At 46.1% G+C, this 17397-nt stretch overlaps 1 protein-coding gene across 1 annotated transcript in view; it reads left to right on the top strand.

Moving 5' to 3' along the window:
- LOC139566080 (ras association domain-containing protein 1-like) overlaps window positions 1–13412 on the top strand; it is a 63495-nt gene extending 50083 nt beyond the window's left edge. Inside the window, exons 3-7 of the mRNA XM_071386973.1 lie at window positions 3805–3912; window positions 6878–7033; window positions 7146–7233; window positions 9004–9119; window positions 13108–13412. Coding sequence (XP_071243074.1) covers window positions 3805–3912; window positions 6878–7033; window positions 7146–7233; window positions 9004–9119; window positions 13108–13257 — 618 coding nt within the window. The 3' untranslated portion in view covers window positions 13258–13412. The remainder of the gene's footprint in view (window positions 1–3804; window positions 3913–6877; window positions 7034–7145; window positions 7234–9003; window positions 9120–13107) is intronic.
- The last annotated feature ends 3985 nt before the right edge of the window (window positions 13413–17397 follow it).

Raw genomic sequence — 17397 nt, 5'->3', positions numbered from 1 at the left:
CTAACCCTGCCTACCTCAGGAAAAGTTGCCTAAATGCTTACTTCAATCAGGGTACAGAGGGAGAGTATAGGCTTGTCGTTAATTTAACAGAGTCTAATCCGACTGGCATTCATTAACCTTGATGCTGAAGTAACTACAGTGAAGGGAGTGTAGGGGTGACTGAGTGTAGGGTGGAGAGGTTAAGAGCGACAGGTTGAACTCTCAGGGACAGTCCTAAAATCTGTTCTGCTGCGTTTCTGCTCCCCTCCTCGCCGGCTGGAGTGTCGTGGCCCATGGCTAAAACAAACACTGTGTGGGAGGGAGAAGGCTGTTTTTGGGGGGCATTACCTCATCAGGACGTTTGTTTCGCCTTTTGTCTCAAGCTCCGGCTCACTGGTGCTCCTCCTGTCTATGTACTCAAATACACTCCCTTTTACATACTCTGCTTCGGAACCCAAAGTAATGATACCGATGTTAGTTTGTTCAAGACCTCAGTCATGAACTGGCTCGGCACTGAGCCATCTGTTGTAGTTTATCATGACCTCTGTGAGGTTCTGTTTGAAACCGAGGTAATCCTATAGAGCTGGTTGTGATGGCGATCAGGCCAATCAACCAACTCTCTCTCACACAACCTCTGAGTGGTCATGGCCCATGCAATAGCGGCTAGCAAGTGTTGTCATAACCAACACCAACCTCTCTGTGGCTACCCATAATCCCCTGGGTCTTACTGTGAGCCACCTTAATCAGCTGTGACCTGTACGACCCAGTAAAGTACTTCAGGGATGACTAGCACTATCTGCCGTGACTACAGTGTGTGTATAAATACATGGTGGATTTAGAGGCTAAAGCCCCCCCCAGATTGTACTTTTTATTTTGTCATCTTATGCCATGATTTTGCCATCCCTGACAATTGCGAAGTCGTGGGCAAAGTCGTAGGTCATAAACGATTGTCGGTCGTCTTGGCTCGTTCAGTGTGACGATTTAAGTACCGCTACATCCGGTCACAGGCTCCAACAGTTCTGGCAGTATCAGATTTTTGCGGGGCCTTTATCGTGTGTGTGGCTGGTGTTACGAGCCGATCTCGTTGGCTGACCAATAGGAACACAACCAGCACTGATTATGCACACAATAATACGATTTATTGGGAATAGTCAGAATAATATAATAGTTTGATTTAAATGTTTGCATGCTGTGCAAGAAGGGATTTCCATAATAACCCTCTTTACATGACCCATCTGAAATCAGGCTACCTGATGAGATTTTGATAAATGCGCAATCGCCATTCAAAATAAATGTTCTACCACAGCGTCAATGTTATTTTGGGGTTCTGAGTTCAGACATATGATGTTTATGTGAAGAATATGCATACTTTCAGTAAGACTGAATCTGACGTACTGTCTGCAAAAGCCTTTATCAGTGCAGAGCCACTGTCTCCTATGCATATCAAGAGGCCTTGATATGCTGTCATGTCTGTGTAGTGCTAACAGTGCCGTTGACCTAGTATTCCTGTAGTGAGTCACTGGGCTCGACCAAGCAACAGGTCAATGTCACCTGTATGGGCTCATACACTACAACCCATAGTCTCATGAACCTACTGGGTCACACCATGGGCTAGGTGGACTTGACCTACAGTTCTCCTCACAGCGCCACCCAGCCCAGTCTCCGGTCAGTGAAGACATCTGGCTGCGGCAGGAGTCTAAACCCCAGCATTAGACCACATCCATTGCTAACCGTAACAGTAAGGAGCGCTGTACTGTTATTTTATGAGCCTGTTTTCCTCTGTGGTAGGCAGTAAAAAAGTCCATCAGAAGCATGCCTTTTATTGCCTTGATGTTGACATTAGAGAACTCTAGTAGGTCAGGAATATGGCCCGTCAGCCCGGTCTCCCTGAGGTAAATACTAGGCTATTAGAACCATACCACTCCACTATCAATGTTATTGCCTAAGGTGGACTCTTCTATGTGTGTGTGTGTGTGCACGTTGGCACCCTGGTCTCTCGTGCAGTGTGGCCTTATAAGGTGTCCAGTGCCTGCTAGGTCTTGCCAGTATACTGAGTGTGGTTTAGGTTTGTTTTTAGTAGCTAGGAGCCTTAGAGAGCAAAGCTCTATGCCCATGTAAGAACACACAGTGCTGTGTGGACTTTAGACCTTCAGGCAGGCACACACACTGAGGATGACGTGTCTGCTATGACTGCTTGATCCAGGGTGATATGGAGAGAAAGCTGTCCATTAAGAAATATTACTAAAATTCAGTTCTCATTATCAACAAACAAAGTCCGATCCTTCTGCTTTCTAGGAGTTAAAATGTGTGTGTGTGTGTGTGTGTGAGAAAGTCACAGCCTTCAGCGGTATGACTCATCTCTCTGGATCTGGGGAGTACATTCATTACATGACTATGACCTCTCTCCCTGGGTTGGGCCTGGCACACTTCTGTCCTATGGTGGGATGAGTCATCTGTGTGTGTGCGCATGTGTGTCCGTTCTGTGGTGAATCCTTGCCTTGATGGGGAGACCCAGACCCAATGAGACACAGGTTGTGTGTATGAGATGCGTGATGGTCGTATGCGTGTGATGGCAGTGTTTCCCCTAGAATATTTTCCAACATCAACATTAAATACTCTGCCATCTGCTCTGGTGGACATTCCTGCAGTCAGCATGCCAATTGCACGCTCCCTCAAATTGAGACATCTGTGGCATTGTGTTGTATGCCAACTGCACGTTATAGAGTGACCTTTTATTGTCCCCAGCACAAGGTGCACCTGTGCAATGATCATGCTGTTTAATCAGCTTCTTGATAATCCATCCACCTGATAGGTGTGGCATATCTTGGCAAAGGAGAAATGCTCACTAACAGGGATGTAAAAGAAAGTGTGCACAAAATTTGAGCAAAATAACATTTCTGGGATCTTTTATTTCAGCTCATGAAACCAACACTTTACATGTTGATTTTGTTCAGTGTATATATTGTTACGGAGGCCCAGATATATATAAAAATAATAATAATTGCGGGGGGGGGGGGGGCGGACATTTTCCACATGATTGTTCATTGGAAGAACTGTATTTAAAAAATAAAAATGCACAACCACCATTAAAATACTTTTCTTTAAATGAAATGTTGCCAAAAGTAATTAGGAAAGAAGTGACTGGCGCTCAACCAACGTGAGTCGGTTCAACCCAAAAACAAATATTACGTTTCTAAAAGTAAGTAAATTTAAAATCATCTGGAAACTAAGTATCTCAATAAATTACACAAAGATGCAGTATGTCAAATCAGGTAATGCCAAATTCACAGTCTGCAGTTTTGAATTAATTTCCCTCAGTAATTAGGGATTTTTTGTTGTTGTCATAACCCCCTTTTAACAAGTCCTTGTGAATATAAGAGAAGGAAATAGAAGGCACGTAGGTGTTCCTTAGTCGTAGCTTTCAGTAATAGGGTCATAATATTTTGTAGCTTAAACCGTTCAAACGCTAGAGCCAACTTCATTTGGAGAAAAAATAATCAACTGGCCACGTAGGCGCTAGAAACCACATTACAGACCACCACCATAGTGATTGTCATTTTAAGTCTGATATTGGCATAGATATTTTTGCATGTTAAGAATTGATCAAAGGGCTAGTCTAAATTAATAATCTGGCCTGCAGGCTTCCAGTTGAATATCCCTGATCTAGCATCCAAATGAAGGTCAGGAAAACACTCTGGTAGGCCCAGGGCTGGGTGTGTGTCTGTGTGCGTATGCTCTTTGGTAAGATCAGCTGATACAGATAGACAATCTCTTCAGGCCATAACACATGTAATAACACCACTTAACTCTGTTTCTGTCAATCAGGATGTGGCGCAGGAAAGGGAGTTACGGACTCATCTCAGCAGAGAGGAGATCAGACAGAAGGTCGAGCTGTACAACAACTCCTCCAAGGACCACCTCAAAATGACCCTGGCAAGTGACCTCTAATCCCTGACCCCGTCCACTAACCCTTAACCCAACTCCTACATCAGACACTACTCTACCTCAGTTTATCATCCCTTGTGACCTAGCTACCCACTTTGACCCCTCATCCCTAAACTAACTTGAATGACTGTCAGGCTCTGATTATCTCTGGCACGAGTGTGTTATCTCTGGCACAGCCTTCAGAGCTGAGCTGAACCGTAAAGGCTCATTCTGCACTCATGTTTTGTCATCTATCCCATCCTGATCCACAAGAGACGTGACACTCACGTTTCCTCGCTGCATGCTTCCACCACAACTCCTTCCTTTACTAATGATTAGGAGGATTGAACAGAAGCTCTTGAGTTGTCCTGACCCACCCTGTTATGTAGAAGAGGACCAGCTCTAACTGGCTGCTCAGTGCTCATCAAGCTGCGGGCATGATGGTGGCACACAACACATGTTTACCAGACTAGCTGTCTGGAACAGGCCTGCCTGAGAGATTTGTCCCAGATGAATAACTGTAACATGCAGTACCAGTAAAAAGTTTGGACACCTACTCATTCAAGGGTTTTTCTTTATTTTCAACTATATTGAAGACATCAAAACTATTAACACATGGAATCCTGTAAACTCAGCAAAAAAGAAACGTCCTCTCAATGTCAACTGCGTTTATTTTCAGCAAACTTAGCATGTGTAAATATTTGTATGAACATAACAAGATTCAACAACTGAGACATAAACTGAACAAGTTCCACAGACATGTGACTAACCGAAATGGAATGTGTCCCTGAACAAAGGCGGTGGTCAAAATCAAAATTAAGTCAGTATCTGGTGTGGCCACCACCTCCATTAAGTACTGCAGTGCATCTCCTCATGGACTGCACCAGATTTGCCTGTTCTTGCTGTGAGATATTACCCCACTCTTCCACCAAGGCACCTGCAAGTTCCTGGATATTTCTGGGGGGAAATGGTGGCATTGTCATGCTGGAGGGTCAGGTCAGGATGAGCCTGCAGTAAGGGTACCACATGAGGGAGGAGGGTGTCTTCCCTGTAACGCACAGCATTGACATTGCCTGCAATGACAACAAGCTCCGATGATGCTGTGACACCGCGCCAGACCATGACGGACCCTCCAAATCGATCCCGCTCCAGAGGACAGACCTCGGTGTAACGCTCATGAAGATCTGTGAAGTTATTTCGATTTTTACAAATTATCTTTTATAACAGGGTTGTGAAAAAGGGCCGTTTCTTTTTTTGCTGAGTTTAGTAACCAAAAAAGGGTGAATTGTTCAAAATAGCCACCCCTGCCTTGATGACAGCTTTGCACAGTCTTGGCATTCTTTCAACCAGCTTCATAAGGTGACCATAAGACCTGGAATGCATTTCAATTAACCGGTGTGCCTTGTTAAGTTAGTTTGTGGAATGTCTTTCTTACTGCGTTTTGAGCCGATCAGTTGTCTTGTGACAAGGTGAGGGTGGTATACAGAAGATAGCCCTATTTGGTAAAAGACCAAGTCCATATTATGTCAAGAACAGCTCAAAGAGCAAAGAGAAACGACAGTCCATTACTTTAAGACACAGAGGTCAGTCAGTCCGGTTTCTTTAAGTGAAGTCGCAAAATCATCAAGCGCTATGATGAAACTGGCTCTCATGAGGACCGCCACAGGAAAGGAAGACCCAGAGTTACCTCTGCTGCAGAGGTTAAGTTCATTAGACTTACCAGCTTCAGAAATTGCATCCCAAATAAATGCTTCACGGAGTTCAAGACACATCTCAACATCAACTGTTCAGAGGAGACTGTGTGAATCAGGCCTTCATGGTTGAATTGTTGCAATGGTCTGATGAGTCTAAATTTGAGATTTTTGGTTCCAACCGCTGTGTCTTTGTGAGACGCCAAGTAGGTGAAAGGATGATCTCTGCGTGTGTTGTTCCCACCGTGAAGCACGGAGGAGGTGTGATGGTGTGGGGGTGCTTTGCTGGTGACACTGATTTATTTAGAATTCAAGGCACACTTAACCAGAATGGCTACCACAGTTTTTCAACAGGACAATGACCCAACAGACATCCAGGCTGTGTAAGGGCTATTTGACCAGGAAGGAGAGTGATGGAGTGCTGCGTCAGATGACCTGGCCTCCACAATCACCTGACCTCAACCCAATTGAGATGGTTTGGGATGAATTGGACTGAAGAGTGAAATAATGCTTTTCCAACAAGTGCTCAGCATATGTGGGAATTCCTTCAAGACTGTTGGAAAAGCATTCCAGGTGAAGCTGGTTGAGGGAATGCCAAGGGTGGGCAAAGCTGTCATCAAGGAAAAATGGCTACTTTGAAGTTCAAACTTTTTTTTTGGTTACTACATGATTCCATATGTGTTATTTAATAGTTTTGGTGACTACACTATTATACTGCAATGTAGAAAATAGTACAAATATAGAAACCCTGGAATGAGTGTGTCCAAACTTTTGACTGGTACTGTACTTATTGTCTTCTGAGGGGTCAAAGTTCGTACCACTGTTCTTTGATTCAGATTGATGTCCATGCTATCAGACCTGTCAGTCTCATCTAAAACATGCAGGCAGGCATAATGACTACTTCTGTCTTCTTTAGAATGTCTTTGTTTGCTCCCACACCCGTTTTATTCTCTCTCCTCTCTTTGTGTCCCAGATCTGTCCGTCTATCGCAACCACAAGTCACTCCTTTGTTCTTTCTCTAAAGAAACGTAACGGTGTGGGTGCGTTTTAGTCGTGGCAGTCAGCTGAACTTAGTTTCAGCTCTCATCACCTTTTTAATGACTCTCTCACACACGCACACAGTGCTGTCCCGTCCGCAGGTGGTACGTGAAGTAATGGGCTTAGAGAGAGGCCCACAAATCTGGGCTCCATCTGCTAACTTGTTACCCCCCCCCCTCAAACATGCTCGCTTGTGTACATTTTCTGTTGGCCTGCAGTATCCTGACCCGTCTCTCTCCCTGTAGAACCCCAGTGGTGTGTATACAGGGTTCATCAAGGTGCAGTTGGAGCTGAGGAGACCCATCACCGTACGAGGAGGTGGGGGAGGAGAGGAGGCCTTCTACCTCCCCCAGGGGGCGACTAACACTCTTCACATCAGCTCCAACAACACCATTCGACAGGTGGGTCTCTCACACAGTTACGTTCAACCTGCTTGCAGTGATTTGTAGAAAATGGCTATAATTATATATGAACGCTGATGCTAGTCTTTATCGTGAATGTTGTTTTTATCAGGTTATCCAGGCCCTGTTGACCAAGTTCACCGTAGCTGACAACCCTGCTAAATATGCCCTGTACAAACGCTGCCGCAGGGAGGAGCAAGGTAAGTGTCTGTCTTTCTGGCTAGAGGAGAGACTAGCTGGTTTGTCATGCAATAGATGCCAGACTGTTAGCTGGCAGGATGGCATGCGTGCCAGAACTGGGCTGGTGTCTGAACATATTGTGTGTGGGGTGTATTCATGAATGTGAGTGTGTCGGTATCTGTAGGGTCAGGATGTGTATTTCTAGACTCCTCGCCCTCATGTTGCTGAATGCCACAGGGCTGTCCCCACACACATTGTGTTTCATCCCTGTGTCAGGAATACCCCGGTAGGGCGGAACACACACACACACACATCGTGTCCAGCAGCAGCTGCTCTCCAACCTGCCAGCCTGTGGAGAGAAGGCCCCAACAGGTTTCAGTACAGTTTATAGTAGCAGCCTGTGTCTTGGTCTTCTTCTCCCCCCCCCCCCCCCCACACTTCTGTTACTACAGTTCTTCCTGTGTTAGGGCTCTGCTAGATACGATTGATAGGGCAGATCACTGGTGGGGTTCAGCCTAGACCTTAACCCGGGTTCGAGACCCCCAGCAGACGAGCAAAGATGGATCAGTCTCTGCTCCCTATACCACAGAGAAGGAGATTAGCCCCTCTTACTGAAGACTGGGTGGGGGTCGGGAACAGGAGTGCAGGTAGATTATGGTTTTGATTGTGAATAGGTCAGACTTCCAGCTGAGTAGCAGTGCTGACTACAGTCTGTCACGGTCTGTCTAATCTCTTCTCACACTGTTGTGTATTCTGACGGCTCTTCATTATGTCAATGGGAAATGCACACACGCTATCCCCGACCTCTAGGACAGTGTGGCTCAGATGCTAGCTCTGACGTCGTGGTGTTTTCCCCTCGGTAAATGAAGAGGGGAGGGCTGAGCCTGTTAATGAGATGGTCTGTCTAGACAGAGTCTATACTGTGGTCCAATTAAAAACAGTTTAGTTCCACTAGCTGATAAATACCCTCAGACAGATACACATCAGCACCCCCTGGGTGGAGTAGGCCTAGGACGGTGGGGGGGGCATGGACTCAGTTTAATGGTTATGATTTGTGCTGTCAAAACTGACACTAGATCTGTTACTGTGATCTGTTACTGTGATGTATGAGGAAGGGTAAATGTTTGCATGTCTATGTAACTTATGACCCATTCTGATGGTGGTGGGAACTTAAAGCCCCTGCCTGCATCAAGAAATACCATGGTGATGTCAGAATCCGGTGTGGCATGGAATGCGGTTCTCTCCCAGTCCTGCTGAGATGGACGGTTAAAGTACTGTACCACCACGGCACCATCTGGTACATAGCTGGACTCTTTCACCAACTGGGTTTTAATAGGTTAGGTATAGGCTGGCTAGGCCTAGCAGACAGGCAGGTTACCTCCACTGTAGAGGGACAGGCTGAGAACATGTGGTGGTGTGTGCTGGTGTCTCTGGATAAGGAGCATGCGGGAGGGTTTAGGGCTGCTTGGTGACTGACTCGCATGAAAGACTTCTGTCTCTGATCTGACAGGGCTGCTGTGGTTATTTACCCGTATGTGTATGTGCATTTTTGTGTGCGCTTACCCCATCGGCATGGAGCCAAGACTTTTATCCAGGGTTGTTTTCCATGCACACACACCACTTTGGCCTATCCCCAGTTTCCCAAGCTCTCATTAGTTAGTGTTTTACAGCACGTCTTCCCCCTGACTCAACACTGAACCCTTTTTTAGAATGCCCAATGATCATGCATTATAACCACAGCATGTTATGGTACTAATGTTCTAGCCTGTGTGTGTTTTTTCCTCCTGCAGTGTACATGTGTAAGCTGTCGGAGGGAGAGCATCCGTTGTTCCTGCGTCTGCTAGCAGGTCCCAACACCGACACACTAGGCTTCGTCCTGAGAGAACAGCAGACTGGCGAGGTCATGGTAAGACTCCCATGACTCCCACACACATTTACATTACATTTACATTTAAGTCATTTAGCAGACGCTCTTATCCAGAGCGACTTACAAATTGGTGCATTCACCTTATGATATCCAGTGGAACAACCACTTTACAATAGTGCATCTAACTCTTTTAAGGGGGGGGGGGTTAGAAGGATTACTTTATCCTATCCTAGGTATTCCTTAAAGAGGTGGGGTTTCAGGTGTCTCCGGAAGGTGGTGATTGACTCCGCTGACCTGGCGTCGTGAGGGAGTTTGTTCCACCATTGGGGTGCCAGAGCAGCGAACAGTTTTGACTGGGCTGAGCGGGAACTGTACTTCCTCAGAGGTAGGGAGGCGAGCAGGCCAGAGGTGGATGAACGCAGTGCCCTTGTTTGGGTGTAGGGCCTGATCAGAGCCTGAAGGTACGGAGGTGCCGTTCCCCTCACAGCTCCGTAGGCAAGCACCATGGTCTTGTAGCGGATGCGAGCTTCAACTGGAAGCCAGTGGAGAGAGCGGAGGAGCGGGGTGACGTGAGAGAACTTGGGAAAGTTGAACACCAGACGGGCTGCGGCGTTCTGGATGAGTTGTAGGGGTTTAATGGCACAGGCAGGGAGCCCAGCCAACAGCGAGTTGCAGTAATCCAGACGGGAGATGACAAGTGCCTGGATTAGGACCTGCGTCGCTTCCTGCGTGAGGCAGGGTCGTACTCTGCGAATGTTGTAGAGCATGAACCTACAGGAACGGGTCACCGCCTTGATGTTAGTTGAGAACGACAGGGTGTTGTCCAGGATCACGCCAAGGTTCTTAGCACTCTGGGAGGAGGACACAATGGAGTTGTCAACCGTGATGGCGAGATCATGGAACGGGCAGTCCTTCCCCGGGAGGAAGAGCAGCTCCGTCTTGCCGAGGTTCAGCTTGAGGTGGTGATCCGTCATCCACACTGATATGTCTGCCAGACATGCAGAGATGCGATTCACCACCTGGTTATCAGAGGGGGGAAAGGAGAAGATTAATTGTGTGTCGTCTGCATAGCAATGATAGGAGAGACCATGTGAGGATATGACAGAGCCAAGTGACTTGGTGTATAGCGAGAATAGGAGAGGGCCCAGAACAGAGCCCTGGGGGACACCAGTGGTGAGAGCACGTGGTGCGGAGACAGATTCTCGCCACGCCACCTGGTAGGAGCGACCTGTCAGGTAGGACGCAATCCAAGCGTGGGCCGCGCCGGAGATGCCCAGCTCGGAGAGGGTGGAGAGGAGGATCTGATGGTTCACAGTATCAAAGGCAGCCGATAGGTCTAGAAGGATGAGAGCAGAGGAGAGAGAGTTAGCTTTAGCAGTGCGGAGCGCCTCCGTGACACAGAGAAGAGCAGTCTCAGTTGAATGACTAGTCTTGAAACCTGACTGATTTGGATCAAGAAGGTCATTCTGAGAGAGATAGCAGGAGAGCTGGCCAAGGACGGCACGTTCAAGAGTTTTGGAGAGAAAAGAAAGAAGGGATACTGGTCTGTAGTTGTTGACATCGGAGGGATCGAGTGTAGGTTTTTTCAGAAGGGGTGCAACTCTCGCTCTCTTGAAGACGGAAGGGACGTAGCCAGCGGTCAAGGATGAGTTGATGAGCGAGGTGAGGTAAGGGAGAAGGTCTCCGGAAATGGTCTGGAGAAGAGAGGAGGGGATAGGGTCAAGCGGGCAGGTTGTTGGGCGGCCGGCCGTCACAAGACGCGAGATTTCATCTGGAGAGAGAGGGGAGAAAGAGGTCAAAGCACAGGGTAGGGCAGTGTGAGCAGAACCAGCGGTGTCGTTTGACTTAGCAAACGAGGATCGGATGTCGTCGACCTTCTTTTCAAAATGGTTGACGAAGTCATCAGCAGAGAGGGAGGAGGGGGGAGGAGGGGGAGGAGGATTCAGGAGGGAGGAGAAGGTGGCAAAGAGCTTCCTAGGGTTAGAGGCAGATGCTTGGAATTTAGAGTGGTAGAAATTGGCTTTAGCAGCAGAGACAGAAGAGGAGAATGTAGAGAGGAGGGAGTGAAAGGATGCCAGGTCCGCAGGGAGGCGAGTTTTCCTCCATTTCCGCTCGGCTGCCCGGAGCCCTGTTCTGTGAGCTCGCAATGAGTCGTCGAGCCACGGAGCAGGAGGGGAGGACCGAGCCGGCCTGGAGGATAGGGGACATAGAGAGTCAAAGGATGCAGAAAGGGAGGAGAGGAGGGTTGAGGAGGCAGAATCAGGAGATAGGTTGGAGAAGGTTTGAGCAGAGGGAAGAGATGATAGGATGGAAGAGGAGAGAGTAGCGGGGGAGAGAGAGCGAAGGTTGGGACGGCGCGATACCATCCGAGTAGGGGCAGTGTGGGAAGTGTTGGATGAGAGCGAGAGGGAAAAGGATACAAGGTAGTGGTCGGAGACTTGGAGGGGAGTTGCAATGAGATTAGTGGAAGAACAGCATCTAGTAAAGATGAGGTCAAGCGTATTGCCTGCCTTGTGAGTAGGGGGGAAGGTGAGAGGGTGAGGTCAAAAGAGGAGAGGAGTGGAAAGAAGGAGGCAGAGAGGAATGAGTCAAAGGTAGACGTGGGGAGGTTAAAGTCACCCAGAACTGTGAGAGGTGAGCCATCCTCAGGAAAGGAACTTATCAGGGCGTCAAGCTCATTGATGAACTCTCCAAGGGAACCTGGAGGGCGATAAATGATAAGGATGTTAAGCTTGAAAGGGCTGGAAACTGTGACAGCATGGAATTCAAAGGAGGCGATAGACAGATGGGTCAGGGGAGAAAGAGAGAATGTCCACTTGGGAGAGATGAGGATCCCAGTGCCACCACCCCGCTGACCAGAAGCTCTCGGGGTGTGTGAGAACACGTGGGCAGACGAGGAGAGAGCAGTAGGAGTAGCAGTGTTATCAGTGGTAATCCATGTTTCCGTCAGTGCCAAGAAGTCGAGGGACTGGAGGGAAGCATAGGCTGAGATGAACTCTGCCTTGTTGGCCGCAGATCGGCAGTTCCAGAGGCTGCCTGAGACCTGGAACTCCACGTGGGTCGTGCGCGCTGGGACCACCAGGTTAGAGTAGCAGCGGCCACGCGGTGTGAAGCGTTTGTATGGTCTGTGCAGAGAGGAGAGAACAGGGATAGACAGACACATAGTTGACAGGCTACAGAAGAGGCTACGCTAATGCAAAGGAGATTGGAATGACAAGTGGACTACACGTCTCGAATGTTCAGAAAGTTAAGCTTACGTTGCAAAAAATCTTATTGACTAAAATGATATAGTACTGCTGGCTGGTGAAATAGGCTAGCTAGCAGTGGCTGCGTTGTTGACTTTGTTTGAAATTGTAGCTGGCTAGGTAACCTCTAACTGGCTAGGTAACCTCGACAATTACTCTAGACTACACAATTATCTTGGATACAAAGACGGCTATGTAGCCAGCTAAGATCAAACAAATCAAACTGTTGTACTGTAATGAAATGAAATGTAATACTACCTGTGGAGCAAAGCGGAATGCAACTACTCGCTCCAACCCGGAAGTGCGTATCGTAGAGGGAGAGGCAATAGAAGTGTTGTTTCTTGTATTATTGTCTTTTGTGTCTTTAGAGGACTGCTTCACCTTAATGTCCCCTTTCCCTTTTCTTCTGTCCTTATTTTGTCCCAATTTGTCCCTTTGTCCCTTCTTCTCTTCTGCCAACTAGACACTCCTTGTTAGCTAGCTAGCTTCTTCCAGGAATGTCCCTAGCAACTGCCTAGCAACAGGTAAACAACTTAGCTAGCTAAGAAAACGGTATAATTTTATGAAAAATTGTTACTTTTTCAAAAGCCTTTCTTCTTTGTTTGCTGCTTGTTTGGTCTCCTATTCAGTTTGCAGTTTTCTTTTGATTTTTTTTTCGATGTACTTTACTCTAAAAAAACATTTAAATTTGACGAAACACCACACACACTAGTAAGACTCCCACACACACTAAACACACACACTCACACTCTCTGTATTAACCATACCCCTCTCTCTTCCAGTGGGAAGCGTTCTCCAGCCCAGAGTTGAGTAACATCCTGAGGATGCTGGAGAAGGAGGAGACTGAGCGGGTGTGTTCCGTGACGCGTCGCTACGACAACTACAGACTCAAGCTGCAGGAGGCCATGAGCGCAGCAGGGGGGCCGGGGTAACTACTGCCCCTGGAGGAGAGGAGGAGAGAGGGCTGGGAACCAAAAGCCAGTCTGAGGGACACTGAGGGGGAAACTGGTCCAACCTGATTCAGAAACTGGAGAGAGACAGACAGCTGGAATTAACTCCAGATTGTACCAGTGTACCCTGTGTGCAATACACTGGATGGACAATAGAGGGCAGCAGTGGTTCCACTGCAGTCAGCCTGGACTTCATTCAGGAGCACTCAAGAGACTAGCTCCATGTCTTTACTGAGTAGGCCTACACCCTGTGTGCCATGTTCACTCTTCTGTTCACTCTCTTCTCATCCTTCTGGTTAGTGCATTCTCTCTAGTTGTATTTTTATTCTTTTAGAATGACCTTTTTGAACATGAATGATTCAAACACCGAAATAATTGATTCAGTTTATTTGTACTTTTTATTTAATTGGAGGATGCGTTGGTTTGTACATATTGTCGTTTTAATTTATGTGGGTGACGCTTTGTTCTGTTTCTTTGCTGAAATGGTTTTGTGTTCTATGAAGGCGTGGCAGCAATCCAACCCCTATAGGGACCTAGTGTGCTCACTGATTTCTCTCACAGGGGTTAATGCACAGAAAACACATTGGCAACAAAGGCTAGACTGGTTTATCATAGAAGTGACTCTGTATTAAAGGTAACTGAGATGGACTAGAGTGATTGTATTTAAACTGAAGGTTGTGATGGTCTTGAAAGGAGAAGCATATTTGGTGTAGAGTCAGTCACAAGCTGTTTGGGGTTTAGAGGTCAGAATGGGAGTGTTACAGCTTGTGACCAGACTGACAGTTAGTGGAGTTTGAGCTGACCGCTCACCTCTGACATCTGGACATGCCGTGAGAACGGAAAGATTTTAGGAAGTTGACTAATGGTTTTAAAGGAAGTAGAAAAGAAACTTAGAAAGCTGTGTAAGAAAAAACATGAGAAACGAAATGGATGTGACAAACGAGGGTTTTTGGCGTTCCGTGTTAAGAGATTGTCGATGCCGAGAAAGTTCAGGGCCTAGTTTAAACCACCTCTGTTGGAGCCAGTGCCAGGCCTGTGGCCACAGATAACATGGTTAGGAATAGCAGCAAAGGACAATGGCTATATTGTTCCTGTTCCTCTGGTATTCATTTAACATGGCTACATCTGTTCTAATCTGCTGTAGGGCTGGTAAGATAAATGCTTTAAATCAGCCTTCTGTTGCACCAGCGTGTGAACCCTGAAGCAAAGCTGCATGTGTCATGCTCTCTGCATGGGACATCAGGAAATGAATGTGCTAACAGACCAAAGAGACTAGTCCGTTATCGTGGAGGTGAAGTCACATGACCATGTGTTCATCTGTCTCCTTGACTAGGAGAGAGAGGCTAGAACTTGTTGCTCTGAGAAGTTCTCCCATTTTGCCTCCCTGTCCGTCTCTGTCAGTACTGTATGTACATCTCTACATGGGTTGTATTCATCTTCTGGTAGTTATAGGGGGGGGGTCATTTGAACTGAGACTGTACATCATTTCAATGGACAGAGCAACAAGTGAGCGCATTTTGGGCCATCAACCCTCAGCACCGTATCAAAACACACTGACCAAATGCAAGAATATATGTTGAATTGGCATGTTTAAAAGCCTTGTTGTTTATCTGCCAGTACTATATGACGTTCTTTCTGATGGTACCGAGTTAGTTGCCATGTTTATCTCTGTAGAAAGAGTAGTGGTGTGGTTATATAGCCCCACCTTATGGATAAATGCTGTAACTGTCCTCTCGGTCTTCACCTGTGTCAAACTGTTTATCTAAAGCCGGTTGGTGATATGATGTGCTGTTGCTTCCTGTTTTCCTGTTCTATAACTGAAGATATTCTAAAATGTTTAGATTTATTTTAGGTTTTGCCTGGTGCAAGCTCTTAGAGGCCTCGTAAAAATTAAGGGAAAATGTTATAGCTAGAGTTTATAAGGGGTTACACACCCAGAACTTAATTTGTTTAATCACTGTGTTAATGAAATTAGATATGGTAAAATAATCTTTATTTTAGATCCTAAAGCCATTCTTTTTTTTGTAAGCCCTGCTAAATGGTGTTGCAAAGCACAGTGTTACATTGACAGATACCACTGGCCCTGTGTTAGCTAGTTAGAGGTCTGCACATCTCAGCATCAGGGCTTTGAACCAGACCAGTTCATATCTATCTACAGCGCTCCTATCGGACCAGTTTACTGTCTACTGAAGCTTCTGGGCACTTTACCTTTTAATTCAGGGATTTTTCTTTTCTTCATTTACCAGATGCCGATCTTCCACTATTATAATTCTAGACAATGTTTCATAATTAGGCCTTTCTTATTGAAATACAAGTGGCTTTTATGAAAGATGTTAGGTGCTTCTAAAACTTGATATTTATACAAGCTCCTGTATGATTTGTTAGACTGTGAAATTTGGTTTATCTTCAATTGTATCATGTTATGGGCAGTGCTGTCTGGTTGGCTTTTAAGTCTGTTGTAGGAATATGACTGCTAAGGTAACCCATATAAATATACTATAATGCATGCATTATCTACTCTAATGCATATAGGTCTACTGTGGCTTTCATGGAACCATAGGCCAGTACTGTTGAACTTGGAAATGTATGAACAATTTATATAGATATACATAAACTAGATGGATGCATAACTGTATTTGCCAAAGATCGCCCCCCTGTGTCTTCAGCTATGCTCTTGTAATGTTCTATGCTGCAGTGCTATATGCAGAGACTGTAAGATCTATACATGGAATGATTCTGCTGACAGTGTTAGTGATGGTTCAGTACCAGGATGTGGATGAACACAGCAGCTGTGGGCACAGCTTGGAGGAGATGGGATGCAACTGACATGTTAGAATATAGCAAAGTCTTTCATTATATTTATATTATTGATGATGCAGGTTTATTTTTGTAGGTAACTGTTTATTTTTGGATTGTTACCAAATGTGGCCTTTACTCCTCTAAAGGATTGAATTCATCTATTAAAGTTTAAATTGTACAAAAAAAAGAGTATTTGTGAATCCACTGATCTGGCCACTGAATCAAACATGCAGAACTATAATGAGACCTGACTGCACTCCTATAGGCAGCTCCTAAAGGGGCAAGCAGCAGTTGCTACATAAGATGAAGTATTTGTCCACGATCCAGTACACATAGCCGTACCAGGGGTAGCTCATTCAGGTGTTGCAGTAGAACAAGGGCTGTGCAGCATAGCAGGAGCATCTGCAGCAATAGGTCGACAAGACAGCGGTTGCCCAGGTGTATCATCTGCTCATAAATCTCGGGTTTATACACCGGCATGTCTTTGCCTGTGTACCCGGGATCTCAATCTTCAGAGGGTCTGTGGCGTGACCTTCTTCCTGTGGACTTCGGAGGCTGTGCCAGTGTCAAGCGGGCTCTTCATCATCCCGCAGATCTCTGCAGTCAGGTCCTTAGTGTAGGTGGCTGTGACCTCAGAGCTCAAAACTTACAGGTCCTGCTCTCCTTCCTCTGAGACCGAATAGCATCTCGTTAATGTTATGGGGAGGGCTCTCTAGGGGCTGGGCAGGGGCCGTTCAGACCATCTCCTCAATTGTATACATTTAATCACTTTCAAATTCATTAACAGAGCTATGGATGTTATAACAGATTATATGATTATACATTGTTTTGTTTACATCGACCTTGTTTACAAACATTGGAGCAAAGCAAGCTTATATTTGGGGTTCTTACAGGACAGTTAAAGGGCAACTTCACCACTTATCAACTTAATTTGTATTATTTCCAGCACAATACCAGTGTTAACATGTGAAACGGCGCATTTCTCTGTTTTGTTAAAGTGATTTTCAAATGGTGAGATTTGCGGTGACGGAGCATGAAAATACCCTCCCTTGGGCTAGAAACTCGTTGCAGGTTTTGAAAATCTGTTTTTTACTTTTAATCCTACCCTGTGATGACACAGAAGCATTTCTTTTAGGACCTTATCTTTTTAAAAACGGATCATATAAGCACACTGTTTAAACGTACAGTATGTAGACACTGGTTTGGTGCCGCAGGTGATATGAGGTTGAAAAGTGGCGGAATTGACCTTTAAACTAAGCTCATGAAGCATTTATAGGTTATATTCTTCAAGTATCAATGGGTACATATCATTCATACTTAAGT

Source organism: Salvelinus alpinus, chromosome 37, assembly GCF_045679555.1.
Source record: "Salvelinus alpinus chromosome 37, SLU_Salpinus.1, whole genome shotgun sequence".
In the NCBI taxonomy this organism is placed as follows: domain Eukaryota; kingdom Metazoa; phylum Chordata; class Actinopteri; order Salmoniformes; family Salmonidae; genus Salvelinus; species Salvelinus alpinus.
Note: the sequence above shows the minus strand (reverse complement) of the source record. Positions and strands in the feature narration are given on the sequence as shown.